The following is a 14809-nucleotide window of genomic DNA, read 5'->3' as shown; positions in this document are numbered from 1 at the left end:
ATAATTTTATAATTTTTGTAGTTTTTTTTTTGCATCTATTTGTTTTTTTCTTAGTGCATACAGTTTTTCAATGACATCTATAATACTATAATAGTAAAAATAAAACTTTTTAGAATATTTATTTTTGTATATATGAGAGTATATATATATTTGAATATGTTGTTTTTAATAAGAATAATTTAAATAGTATAAAATAAAAATACCTGCTAATATTTTTTTAACTCATTCTATCATATAATTTCTCAAATGATATAAATATAAAGTAATATTAGAAAATAATCAAAATTGATTTTTTGAGTTAAATAGCATATTAAAATAAGTATAATAAAAATAAATTATAAAAATTTTAAAATACAATTAGACGTAGAGTATTACAAAATAATATAAAAAATATAAATAGTAAAAATAATAAGCATGTTTTTTTCATAAGTTTTAAAAATACAATAAATATTTTTATTTTGTACTTAATCATGTGATAGAATCACTTTTAACTAAATAGATTCCTTCCTTTGTTTGTGATAATATTATTATGTAACTTATACTGATGATGTTTATTATATTTGGTTAATACTGGAATAATATGTAATAAATTCATTAATTATGGAAGTTATAGTTTTAATTTTTATTTTTTTAAAAAATATTTTACAAAAAATTGATTGGTTAATTTTTAAATTTTGCCAAGTATTCAAAAATGATGACGCAACATCATTAGATAAAAAAAAAACATAGCCTAAATCTAATATACAAAGAATTAGTACCAACTGTTATATAATAAAAATAGATAGAGGATTAGGCATTTCTCGTTCCAATTTACAAGGGAAAATCGAAATAAGATGTGAAGCATTCGCCAAACTCATAACAATGATACTTCTGCATTCTGCAATATAATGACGATATGATTATATAATACCACTCTATAGCAATCTAATAGAGGAAGCAATGAACACAGAATTTAGAACTTTATCTGCTATAACATCAAGGCTTCAAAGTTAGAGACCTAATCTCTCAAGAATCATCTCCTCTCGTGGGATCTCCCAGCTTCCAACGCAAGTTTAATAGATTCTAATGTATTTCTACCCTTAGTATCTGCGTTTTTCTCTTCCTGGGATGACTTTTGCCGCCGCTGCACATCTTCTGTGTATCGGCGCCACAAGGGTTCCCTGTCTTTCCTTGGAACTTTGTTATATCTTGGATCAGATTTCAAAAGGCGCTTTGCAGTAGACCATGAATTAAGAACTGTTTTCCCATCTTCACCTTCATGAGATGCAGCTTCCAAAGTCAATACTTCAGCCAAAAGCGTTCTAAAATCGTGTGCACATCGCTGTTCAAATCAGAGAGATCCCTGACGTTAGTGTGCAATATAAAGTACTGCATATGCTGTTACTGATTCATACAATCAGCACACTCATTGACAAACCAAAAACCTGCTGAGACACGCATCATAACTTTTAAGAGAAACCCACACAAAATAGTTTAGACATAGTCACTCACTTCCTGAAGCATCTTGATATGTTCCCGAAAGAGCTTTTCAGTGTCAGCTGGATCTAGATCAGGATTAGTTGCACGTCCTTGAGGATCCTTTTCTAACTTATGCTTAGATTCCGTCCATGATGCCTAACAATAAGGGTAGCAATAATGATGTTACTTGAAAGTAAATAGTAAACATTCATTATTGTTATTTTTAAGAGGCAACCTCACATAAAATAATGCAAATTACCAGCAAGCAATAGAAGTGTAGAACTTTTCAAATTTCAACCATCAAGTGTTAGAGAAGACTCTGTACATCCTCTAGGGGTGAGCTATGTATGGATTAGAAGATTTATGCACACATAGATCTAGATAATTTTCCTCTCCATTTTAACCACATACCAAACTCACCCTAAAGATAACAATAAGATTAATGGTAAGGCATATAGAATGAGTGTTATACCAAAGGGTCTTTGATTGTCTCCACAAGCAAAGCTTGAAAAGAAGTGATTGCCTCCTTTCTTCGTATTTTCACCCGCACCCTTTCCATTTCCTGCTCCTCTCTTTCCTTCCTTTTCCGAAGCTCCCGTTCTCTCTCCCTCAACTTATCCTGCAAATAAGTTTCAGTAGTTTGAATGTAATTAACATGTTAAAAAAGCTATTCAAAATAAACTGCTGAGTGAATGCTAGGATACAACTAAATCAATAAGCCAACACAAATAATAGATGAAGAATCAGGGAAATTATCAATGAGAATCATCACAGAGATGTGTCACAAAAGTGCTAGAGAAACACATTTATACCTGCTCCTCCCTTTTGGCTTTATTCTCTCGTTCTGCAGCATGTTCAGTAGCTTTTAATTCAGATATATACTCATTGAACAAAAGCTCCCTATCCTCGTGTCTCACAGATTTATATCTTGGGTCATCCCTTAAACTTTCTTTGACCTGCATCAACCAAAGGATATAAATTAAATAATATAACAAAGAACAGATTAACACGAATTGAACTTTCGTGGTAACACATTCAAGGATTTTAAAATATATCTATATAAGGATTAAGCATTAAATAAATGAGATCATGGAGCAAATCATTTGTCAATTGATTTTGCAACTGCCAAGATTATTGGAAGTAACACTTGAAAACAAACTTGTCATCCTCCAAATCAGACAGCAAAAATAACTAAACGCAAAAGCTAAAGATTGTTGACCAATTCATGATACACCCATACCCTGGACCAACGGGAGTTAATAGATATATCGCCTCGTTCTTTAAGCATTGATTTAAAACTAGTAGCAGCAGCTATGCGGCTTGCTTGAGCCTTTTGTTCAGCAGCTTTCTTCAAAGGAAGAACTCTGAAACACAAAAAGGAACCCCCATCAACCAGCATTCTATGAGACCAAATCAACATAAAGAAACCATTTACCATGCAAATCCAAAAAGTTCAGAGGGCATAAGGACACACCCACAGAGAATCCGAGAGTCTGTCATTAGCCTACTACCTGCTGACTCATGTTGCTTTCAAGGATTATCAATAGAAATCATTTCTCTGTCTAGGAAAAAGTTCAATATTAATGCAAATGAGGATGCAAACCAAACCAAGATATCAACAAACGAAGGTAAGAACTTAGCCGAGTCTGATTTACCAAATTTTGAAAAATGAAATCTAGAATGGCAGGAAAGGCAAACTGTATGCAACAGCATGAAAACATGTCAACCGACATCTCTTCAATCCATTAGCTTTATGGTATTTTGTTATAAGCAAATGGGCTACATTTACACAACAGTCAAAGCTCTAGCACTTACATATTTTGAAGAAGTTGGAATATAAAGTAAGAGCAACAAACAAGATACCATAGTTTCAATCCAAGATAGTTGGTAGATGCAATAGAGGATCAACAATACAATAAAAATGCACCTTATTCTCAAACAAATAAATTTAACAGCAGCACCCACTTAGCTACCAATCAAGCAGGACCTGGAAATGCATTATTATGGGATGGGTGCTGTTTATGGGAAAACTAAAGGAAAGCTGAATAAAATAGCATATTAAAAATGCTAAGTGGCACCTTTCACTTAATAAGTGCTGCCGTTCTTTGCGGTCCAATGCCTCAAACCGTGGATCGTTTCCCCATTTCTTTCGGAAAGTCTGATAATCAGTATTGTGGTCAATGTCCTGAAAACCGCATGGTGTATAAGTATTCAGGAGAGTCACAAGTTGAAGGCAGATAGATTTGATGAAAACAAGAACAAGTACAATGAGCTTCAAATTGAGCAAATATAAAACCTCTGAGGCTTCATCAAGTAATTGCTTAAACCCCTCAATTGCAGCCTTCTGTGCAGCACGCTTTTCCTTGCGTTCTTCTTCCGCACGAGTTTTAACATAATGCTCAAACAAGGATCTCCTAGCAGAATAACTTGGTATGGCCTGTATTGATATAAATTTTTCCATGTTAAGAATTTTGCAAATGAAAGTAAGCCAAAAGCAACCTAGAAATATTGTTTCTAGAAAAGGAGAGGGTAAAGTATCATATTTGAAAAACAGAGAACCAAAGACAATACAGTAAACATTAAAGCTCTCAAAGAAGCTTTCTACTTAACTTCCTAGACATATCTGCTCCTAAACAAACTATGGGATGAAACCCACAAGGAAGCCATAGAGATTCTATTCCATAATATTTTCTTTTTTTCTTTCCCTTGTGTTTGCAGGGGGACAATGAGATTCCTATGAGGCACACTAACCTAAATCAATTGATTATATATTTCCGTTCTTTCCAAAGAACTACATAGGGAAGTAGCTAGTTCTTTGTATACATAAAATAAATAGCTAATGTCTATATATGTTAGAGATTTGCTCTAAAATCACTAGATTCAACCAAGTTGTATACAAAAAGTAAACTTAAAACTGAACACCATTTTTCACGTCCATCTTTGACTGATTGGAAACTCAATCAAGACTAACAATTTACACATGAAGAGCAGAGCTACCAAAAGAATATCTAGACACCCTATATCATGAAAGAATTAACCCAAAAAAGTTGAAGAAAAGTCACCAACTCCAAACAAAGTAAAGGGGGCTAGGTCTCAATAAACCTTGAAACGTGGATCAAATACTATCTTTGGCAATTCTTTCTCCCACTTTGAGAATGGTGCCACTCCTCGCTCTTTAAGCATTTCCTGCAAAAATCATAAGCAAAAATAAACCCAATATAATAGTAGAATTTATATATTGTTATAAACTAATGTACATGATTAAAAAGATTAAAAATGATAAATCTACAAAAACCCCATCCCTCCCAAAAAAAATATAACATTCAATGGAAGAGGACATTGTCACTCCTATTTTTGATAATGATTTCTTTTTTCATGGTATTTCGTCTGAATATGTTAAAAAAAAGAGTGACAATATCCATTCTATATCCAAATATGCGCGCGCGCCCGCACAAGCCTCGGGAAAAAGAATGAGCAAAATAAGAAAAGAGGAACAAATAGAGAAACTATAAAAGACAAAGATAGTTAAAATTATATAGTGAAAAGCAAGATCACAATTCTCATGATGGGATGGAACAATGAAGGAAGGAACGAAGATTGAAAAACAACCGCATCAACTCATAAAAAGCAACTATACCTTAAACTGAATGATGCACTCTTCCTTTGAGGGTCCACTATCTTCATCTTCTGAATCTGAGGATGTGTCAGAGGTGTTAGCATCACCATTAGCATCTTTTTGTTTATCTTTGTTATCATTTTGCAGGCCCTTTGCTGCAGATTCAGCTGCTTTGGAACCATTTGATTCAGATCCTGTTTGTACTGGTGACACAGGAACAGAAGAGGAAGCAACAGGCATTCCAGACTCCTGCAGCTTCTTCTTGATCAAATCCAGTGCCGATGATGAGCTCTGAACACTAGAAGGTTTAAGAGCTGCAGCATCACGACCACCAGTATTAATAGCAGGAGTATTCAGAGTAACCATTCCAGACCCTCTATCAGACAATACATTAGTATTTGGAACTGACATTGAATGATCTTTTGTGACATCACCATCTTGCTTCTTTTTCAATTCGGCCACCTCATTTGGAACTTCCCAGGAGCTTGTCTAACATGGAACAATGGACCAGAAAATAATAAACAAATTGACAGAGAAATCATATCACAACAAGTTGAAGAAGCAGCAATAAAGAGAAGAATCAGAAGCTAAGAAGGCCAGGTCATGCTAAAATGAAAAGATAGGAGATCAAGACCAAGTGAACGATGACAGAGATCATGCAATTAAGTTGTAAACATATCAAATGAATATTCCAATCATACCTTGGTTTGTTTGTTGTAGTAATATTTCTTCCCATCACTAGTGGAGACCAACATCCAATCTGTACCTGGTATATCCACCCTATAACAAGAAAACATAATCAGAGAAGACATGGTAGTAATGTACATCTTTGTTTTGAAATAACAAACCTTTCAGAGCAAGCAATAAACTAATATCAAGATGTATGTAACAGACAACATAGTTCAGAGTCAACATGAACAAATGACACCTATGTGTCTTACTTTAATTAAAAAGAACTAAAGACACCTTTTATGGCCTCAATTAAAATAAGGTAATCCAGATAAGGAAAAAATGAATAAACAACAGATATATCATACATTGAGACCACAAACCAAAATAGACACAAGGACTTGACAATAAACTTACATTGAAACTGGAGTTGGCTGCACAGCAATTTGGTGAGGCTGACATAGGCAAAAAATAGTAAACTGAATTAGAAAAGGGATAATAAATTGAAATATTTATGACCTACGAAACCAAGTATTCTTCACAGTTTCAGTTGCAGTATACAATTATCTTCTGAATTTTTCCTTTCATAGTTAGGTTATCCATTATCCAATATCCAATACTTAGATATTCATATATATATATAAACTAACATAAAATTAAATCTTAAAAAAAGGGTTACAATTGTGATATTAAAAAATATTATGCCAACAACAAAGAGTATTACTTATGTGATGCAGGGCAGGAAAAGGGATATCGGCCAAGGGAGTCGGCTCCAACTATGCATACCTCGCCTTTAAAGCCAACAGGTTTATCATATGTTGATTCTCCTGTCAAGGCATTATAATAGTATACAACTCCTGTTTCAGTCTTATGGGCTGTCCAGGCATCCAATTTCTCGTTAGCAGCACCAACATTCTGAGTCACATTTGATTTCTTGTCATCTACAACAAGGACCACAAATATGAGGAAGTGATGTGTATTTTCAAACCACATAAATGAGCAAATGCACAAGTGGAGTAGTGATGTTGCTGTGCACATACCAGCAGGGCCAGAAATTAAATCTGTCTGCAAATCAGTTCCTTGTCTAAGCTGATTATCGGAAGCAGAAGGTGCTGAAGTTGCAGCAGTAGCATTCACAGGTGTAACACCAGGGGGTTGGGAATCAGGTAGTGTAACAGCAGGCGGATTTACACCACGCACTGGATAGGGAAATGGACCAGGAAAAGCAGCGGGATATTGAAGAAACGGGGGCCTAAGTATGCCACTCATTTGCGGAGGTTGTAACCAAAACCCTTGAGGTGGTGGGGCAACCATGGGAGGCATGGATGCATAGGGTGTGCCTTTCTGTGTAAGAGTAGGATCTGATGCAATGGCTGCAGCCGGCATATTTGGTCTTAGAGGTGCTGCTGAGGAGGAAACTGTGCTTGGTGGAGCAGCAAGATTTGTAGATATTATCGAAGATGTTAGTCCAGGGGGGGCAGGATTACCAGGAGCTCCAGGCATTACAGGATGCCCAGGAAAAGATAGAGGAGTTGGCATCCATGAAGTAGTTGGGCGAAAATTGGGGTCAGACGGTGGAGGCATTATAGACGTATGAGCAGGGACAGAATGTGGAACACTTGACACAGATGATGCTTTACTAACATCCTGCACAACAGGATCTGACTTATTCTGCAATAAGCAAACATTATTACGAGAAAATCATTTCTATCAAGCACTTTCCATTTAGAAACTAATTACCAGACACTACAATATTACATTATATCCATTATCCACTTTTGATGGTCAGAGTCTACCCATATCACAAGTTTTAAAATGCAAGGATATTTATTCAGTCTTATAACCGCATGAAAACCTAGTATTAAAAACAAAACACAACAAAAAAACAGAAAAAACAAATGTAGGCCCCATTATGTTATTATACAATTACATCACACAGCATTATGTTATTAAACAAAACTTTTTTTCTGAGAAAAAATATTCAGTTATCACTAATAACTATTATATATGTCCATTAATTATTTATATTACTGTTTCATGCATCCCTTACTTTAATTATTTTTCACTTCACTCAAGCATTTAAAAGGGAGTGCATGGTTTGAGTATGTCAAACGTGAAACAGTAGCAGATAGGGGCAAGCTCAAAGGAAATGGAACATAAGCCCTTTTATCCTCATTGATGGTTGCTTGGTAGAGGGATGAAACAAATTTCAACTCATTTTCAAACTCGAGGAGTGAACAAATATTATATGATGAGGCAGAAAGGAGTAGCACTCCACTTTCAACTGCCTCATACCATCTTCAAATCAGTCAAGTGTGAATTAACTTTCATTCCATTATTTCTACCTACTGAAACAATCATCATAGCCTAACATCTTAATAAATCTCACTAAAACATGGAATCATCCATCATGAAATACCTTCAGCTTAATGTAAGAGTATGAGGCTTACTGTGTTAGACTGTGTAAGCTGATTGCTCGAAAAAGCGGGACCGCTCTGCCAAATATTATACGAAAATGAAGGAGCAGCATGTGGAGGGAGACCAGGAACTGGAGGTTGAACTGCCGTGGGCATCATTGTCGTATTAGACTTCATCCCCTGCATTTTAAATACAGCAAAAATAATGAAACAAAAAAAAAATTCCCAAAACATAAGACTCTAAGAACACACATCTTTCATCTTTCATTGATCATAATAGCCCTGGTTCTTTAAAATACCAAAAAACACTAAACAAAAAAAAAAATACTAACAGGATGAGTCGACTGCTGAGGATTCCCGGAAGCGTTCACATTTGGATGCATGCCGTAAGAGAATGAAGCTGCCGGAGCTGAAAAAAAAAAGTAGCAATAAATAAATTTCAATCGCGAGGTGCTCCAATTAATTCAGTTGTAACAACAATAACAATACTGAAGAAAAATTAAAACTGTAGAAAGGGGCGAAGTTGAGTGTAGAAGTAGAAGACACACCATTTGGGTTCGGAGTGGAAGAAGGCGCGGCGGGCAGAGGTGGTTCTGCGGGAGGTGGTTGTGGGTCCTGGTTCAACCACGCAGGTGAAGCCATTTATGAAGCACTGATCTGCGTTCAGAATCAGGAATTCGAAAGAGTGAGTGCGGTATTAGGAGCTAGGTTTTATGAAAACGCAGCGAGAAATGAGAATTGTAAGCGGGTAATTTAGAGAATAATAATAATAATAATAATTTGTAACGGCGCATAGGGTATAAGAAACTTGGAGAAGAAAAGTGAAGGATGGTAAAGACAAACCAGTGAGAAAATGAGGAGTGAGTTTGGCGCTTTATGGGGTTTTGAGGTTTAGAGATTGAAAATGGAGGTTTGTCAGTAATATAATTGGGGTGAGCTTGCTGTTGCCTACTGCTGCGATTAATTCAACGGGTAGCGCCGTACTAAAGTTTAAAGACTAATTGTGTGTTTGGATTTCAGTTTTCAATCAGGAGTTTGTACAAAATTGATTTTGTAAAATTGATTTTGATGAAAAGTAAGTTTGAGTTAAAGTGATTTATGTTTGATAATTTTTATATCAAAATTGATTATAGTAAAATAAATATTATTTGGATTATATTACTCAAAATCACTTTTAGATGAAAAATTATTAAAAGAGACATTCATCTAAATAATTTTTTTTATATACATACAAAATCAGAAAACTAACAAAAATAATATAAAAAATATTTATCATATAAATAAAATAAATACAATAAAAAATAAAAATATGAAAAAGAGTATTATAAATTTTATAATATCAAACAAAAAGAAAATATTCTATAATTTTTCTAGTACTGTCAGTATTCTTTAATTTAGTATTATTTTAGACTATAAATTTTTATTATTTATGACTCTATTATTATTTATAATTAATTTTTTATTTATTTGTCCTTTTTTTTATAGAATCATAATTTATATTATACAAAATTTTGATAATAAAAGTAGTATATAATAATTACAATTATAAATATTACAAAGTCAAAATAAATAGATAAAATTAATACAAAACAAAAATAGAGTACATCAAAGAATAGAAAAAATGATAAGAAATTATAAAAATTTCATAAAACCAACAACATATATCATATGAACAAAAAATTACAATAAAATCAAATAAAAAAATAAAAAATTTCATACACAACATAAATACAATGCAAGGAAAAGATAGAAAAAAAAGAATTTATATGAATAAAAAATAATAAAAATATCATAAAAAAAAGTCAACTACATTTGTCATATGAATAAAAGAGAACTACACAAATAATATAAAAATATTTATCATATAAATAAAAAATATAATAAAAAATATAATAAAAAATATAAATAAAAATACAATAAAAAATATAAAAATTAAAATATAAAAATGAGTATTAAATATAATAAAAATTAAAATATTCAATTTACTGGTAATTGAAACAAATCTGAACTATTTTGATGAAAAAAAAAGTTGTAACTAAGAATTATGAAGAAGCAGTAAGAACTATAAAGAACTAATCCTTTTTATAGAAGAAAATGGAGGGTATGGTTGGTAAAAAATAAATAAATTTTTCATCTAATTTTCCAAGGGTGATCACCAACCATGAACGTGAAACGCAGAAGTTACAAATTTTAGCTTCTCCTGAACGTGCGTTCAAAGGCAGAATCAATTCTGCGTTTAGAAAAACAAAAATTGCCAAACACACCCTAAGTGTTTATTGGGCGTTATTATTTTGATAAAAAAAATTTTAATAAAAAATATTTTTTTATTTTTTAGCGTATTTAACAAATTTTAAATAGTAAAAATAAAAGCACTAGAAAAATTAAAAAATATCTTTTTTAAAAAGCTGTAATTTACATTTTTTTTAAAAAAAATTTCTTAAAAAAGGATGTTTTTCATGTAATAAATAAACAAAAAAGTACTTTTATATTGTTATATCCAAATATAATTGATAAATAAAAAGATCTTTTTGCATGAGATGCCTAAACATAAAGTTACTTTTACTTTTACACAAGATCTTTTAAAAAGAGATAACTCGAAAAAAGATCTTTTCTTAGAAACTCACTCAAAATAGTGTACAAACAAGCACTAAAATACTAAACGTTTTTAAAATAGATTTTTTCTAATATAAAATAAAAAAATTTATTGATTCTCAAAACAACACTTTTGAACTTTATTCTCGAAAATACGATTTTTTTTACGTATTTATGACAAGTTTGTCGCACCCCAACGAACCGTATATAAATCATAGAGTTTTTTGGGTGCGATGAACTCCATGATTTATATAGAGTGGAAGCATCATCATGTCTTCATGCAGCCGTGAAGGAGGGTGTTAGCGTGGCGGTTCCATTGGAGAAGAAAGGGGCGTTGCTGGCTGTTGCTGCGTCGGTAGGCGGGAATAAGGAGATATTCCATGGAGATCCGGCAAACATGAAGGTCGCGGGAGTCACTTTCACTGGGCAAGCCTCGGTTTGAGGTTGGTGATGCACTTTAATTTTCTTGTTTTATATTTTAGATTATGGATAGTTTAAATATAATAGCTTAGAATATTAGGGGTGCTTCTAATAAGTTAGCCCGGGTGAATTGTAAAGAGTTGGTTAGAAAATTTAAACCTGTAATTTTTAATGTGGTTGAAACTCACTGTCATTTTCAACACTTGAAACTGTTCTGGGAAAGACTTGGTTATCACCCTATTGGTATAGTGGAGGCGTCAGGACATAAGGAGAGTATCTGGTTCCTTTCTGCAATGCAGGGTGTTCACTGCAAATGGGTTGATCCTTTTGATCAGTGTGTTACAGTTGAAGTTCAGGTAAATAATGTGATTTGGAGGTGCAGTGGTATCTATGGTAGTCCTCAGTTTAATACCAGAGTTCTGCTATGGGATTATCTTGTTACTCAGTCTTCGTCTTTCTGCGGGCCATGGATTGTTCTTGGTGACTTTAATGAAGTACTATTCTCTCATGAATCTAAGGGTTGCCTCTTCTCGAGTCGCCATGCAGATCAGCTTGCTACCTCTTTAGGGGATAGTGATCTGTTTGACTTGAAGACTATTGGAAGACGTTTTTTTTGGTACAGAAGGGTTAAAAATGATGTTGAGGTGGCAAAAAAACTTGACCGAGTCTGTATCAACAGTGAATGGTTATCTCTCTTTTCAGAGGCTTATGCAAAAATTTTAAATAGGCTTCAGTCTGATCATTGTCCTATCCTAGTGCGCTGTACAGGTCATCCCCAACTGAGAAAGAATAGACCTTTTCGGTTTATTCCGACTTGAGCAACTCATCCGGGTTACAGAGATATTGTGAACCAGTCATGGCAGGTTGGCTACAAAGAGATGCATGGCAAGCTTTCAGAAGTGCAGAAGAACTCTTTGGAGTTTAATTCTAAAGTGTTCGGCAACATTTTTGTTAGGAAATGCGAATTGGAGAGACAGATTAATTTCCTTCAGAAGCGATTAAAAGTAATGGAAGATTTGTCTATACGGCAAAAAGAACAACAGCTGATTGAGGAATTTAATAACACGCTTGTGCAGGAGGAACTTCTATGGTTTCAGAAATCCAGAGAACAGTGGGTAAAATTCGGGGATAGAAATACCAAGTTCTTTCATATCTAAACTCTTGTGCGGAGAAAGCATAATAAGATTCATAGTCTCTTTCTTCAAGATGGAGTGTGGGAAATAGAACCAGAGGTCCTTAGAAGGGAAGCTGAATCCTTTTATAAACGCCTATTCTGCCAGTCGGAGGATGTAGACTTAGGTTGTCTTGGTGATGTGCCGCTGCCTTCCCTGAATGATGAAGCCTGTTGTAGCCTCACAGCGCCAGTTACACTGGAAAAAATTAAGTCGGTTGTTTTCAGTATGCATTCTTTTAAGGCGCCGGGCCCTGATGGGATTCAGGCTTTCTTCTTTAAAGAATACTGGAAGATTGTTGGTTTTGATGTTTGGACTATGGTTCGTCATGCATTCTCTGGTTTGGATATAGATCCAAGGATGATGGAAACTCTTGTGATTCTTATTCCGAAGGTAGAAAACTCGGTTTCCATGAAGGATTTCTGACCCATTAGTCTCTATAATGTGGTTTACAAAGTTATAACGAAGGTCCTGGTCAATAGACTTCGTCCCCATCTCAAAGAGATTGTTGGTCCCCTTCAAGGAGGGTTTATCCCGGGGAGAGAAACCCCATACAACATCATTGTAGCACAAGAGGTTCTCCATTTCATGAAGAAGACAAAGTCAAAGAAAGGCACCCTGGCCTTTAAGATTGATCTAGAGAAAGTGTACGATAGAGTGGATTGGAGATTTCTGAAACAAACCCTTGTGAGTTTTGGCTTTTCTTCTCTGATAGTCAATCTGATTATGCCTTGTGTCACTGCTTCCTCACTGTCTATCCTCTAGAATGGGGATAGATTAAATAGCTTTACTCCGAGTAGGGGTCTTAGGCAAGGAGATCCTATATCACCGTATCTGTTTGTGTTGTGTATGGAGAGATTGTCATGTTCTATTAATCAGCAAGTTGATAAGGGTTTATGGAAGCCGGTTCCGGTTTCTAGAGGGGGTCCAAGAATTTCTCATTTGATGTTTGCCGATGATTTGCTTCTTTTCTGTAAAGCCGAAAAATAGCAAGTTCAAACTATAATGGTAGCTTTGGAAAATTTCTGCAGAGCCTCTGGATTGAAGGTTAATGTGGAGAAATCTAAAGCGCTATGCTCCAGGAATGTTTCAGCGACAAGAAAAGAGATTTTCACCGGAGTGTCCTCCATCGGATTCGTCAGAACTTGGGCAAGTATTTAGGGGTGAACCTTAATCACTCTAGGGTGACACGCGCAACTTTCAACGATGTTCTGGACAAGATTCGGGAAAGGCTAGCCAACTGGAAAGGGAGATTTCTTAATAAGGCAAGAAGACTCTGTTTGCTCAACTCAGTAGTGACTGCGATTCCTACTTACCGCATGCAAGTATCTCTCTTCCCTAAAGGGGTAACTAATAAGATAAAATCCATGATGTGAAACTTTCTATGGAAGGGTCAAGCTGATGGTAGAGGCCTGAATCTAGTTAATTGGAAAGTGTTGGTCACCCCTAAGAAGTTTGGATGTCTGGGAATTAGAGACCTTTTATTTGCTAATATTGCTCTTCTTGGAAAGCTAGTTTGGCAACTTTTTCACCATCCGGACAAGCTATGAGTTCAACTGTTGACAAAGAAATACCATTTTTCTAAGGATGATTATTTCAGTCGATCTCGAGGAAGGGAATCTTATGTTTGGAAGAGTATATGTCGAGCCTGGGATATCCTGAAGGAAGGTTTTATTTGGTGCATTGGGGATTTGGAACAGAACATTTGGTTTTCTAAATGAAGAAGAGAGGGGCGGCTGTGTCCTCTGAATCACTCTCTGCAGAGCAACATTAACTCTTACAACCCGGATGTTCAAGCTGGTTCAGAGGTCGGTTGGTGTTGAACTGGTGCGACCTCAAAGGTTTATGATGCTCGTAGTGGTTATTTGTGGCTCAGTAAGAAGAATTTTAGTTGGAAGGATAGGGGTAATTGGCTTTGGCTTTGGCATCAACATGTTCCAGAAAGCACAAATTTTTGGCCTGGCTATGTCTTTGAGAGGCTCTTCCTACTGCTGCATTTCGTTTTATGAGGGGCATTTCGCACACGAATAGCTGCCCACGATGTTTGTCAGGTCAAGAATCGGTTTTACATTGTATTTAGAATTGTCCAAAAGCCCAACTAGTTTGGCAAGCTTTAGGGATCTCCGATCAACCAGTGGATTTGATGAGTTGGTTCTTACATAACAGCAAACAGTGCCCCTTTAGATTCTTTTCTGGTCTCTGGTGAATTTGGCGTTCTAGGAATAACGAGATCTTTCATCCTCATGAGCATTGGACCACAGACAAGGTAATTATTATGGCTTTGTCCTTGGAAAAGGAGCTCCGAAATATTTTTGAGTTGCAACGACTGTCTATCCCCTCCACTATTAGTGGCTCTTAGATTCCCCCCTCAGTGGGTACCTTTAAGATTAATTGTGATGCTAGCTATCCTGGCAATGGTGCTTGAGTTGGTTTTGCTTGTGTTAGCAGAGATTGGAAGGGAAGGT

At 35.1% G+C, this 14809-nt stretch overlaps 1 protein-coding gene across 2 annotated transcripts; it reads right to left on the bottom strand.

Moving 5' to 3' along the window:
* Nucleotides 1-762: 762 nt before the first annotated feature.
* On the bottom strand, nt 763-9043 carry LOC130961551 (pre-mRNA-processing protein 40C-like). Of its 2 annotated transcripts, XM_057887489.1 has the most exons (17): nt 9004-9040; nt 8709-8817; nt 8493-8569; nt 8194-8340; nt 6784-7414; nt 6530-6684; nt 6161-6198; nt 5776-5854; nt 5096-5563; nt 4561-4644; nt 3755-3895; nt 3537-3643; nt 2699-2822; nt 2271-2414; nt 1931-2077; nt 1492-1614; nt 763-1321 (listed from the first exon to the last, which is right to left on the bottom strand). In XM_057887489.1, exons 2-17 carry the CDS (start codon nt 8800-8802, stop codon nt 1013-1015), a joined length of 2868 nt encoding a protein of 955 aa, XP_057743472.1. In that variant the 5' UTR covers nt 8803-8817; nt 9004-9040; the 3' UTR covers nt 763-1012. The 2 variants fall into 2 exon arrangements, with proteins under 2 accessions (XP_057743472.1, XP_057743471.1); XM_057887488.1 differs by having other exon boundaries at nt 8709-9043.
* Nucleotides 9044-14809: the final 5766 nt, after the last annotated feature.

The sequence above is a fragment of the Arachis stenosperma genome, chromosome 2 (genome assembly GCF_014773155.1).
Source record: "Arachis stenosperma cultivar V10309 chromosome 2, arast.V10309.gnm1.PFL2, whole genome shotgun sequence".
Lineage (NCBI taxonomy): Eukaryota > Viridiplantae > Streptophyta > Magnoliopsida > Fabales > Fabaceae > Arachis > Arachis stenosperma.
This window is presented reverse-complemented; position numbering and strand designations above follow the sequence as displayed.

What these genes read in the sequence shown, in the direction of transcription:
- LOC130961551 (XM_057887488.1), bottom strand. Translation starts at nt 8,802, where the DNA reads ATGGCTTCACCTGCGTGGTTGAACCAGGACCCACAACCACCTCCCGCA. An exon ending in CTCAGCAGTCGACTCATCCT is followed by an intron (nt 8,341 to 8,492) that starts GTTAGTATTTTT and finishes TTTAAAATGCAG; the next exon opens with GGGATGAAGTCTAATACGAC. An exon ending in AAGCCAAAAGGGAGGAGCAG is followed by an intron (nt 2,078 to 2,270) that starts GTATAAATGTGT and finishes ACTTATTTGCAG; the next exon opens with GATAAGTTGAGGGAGAGAGA.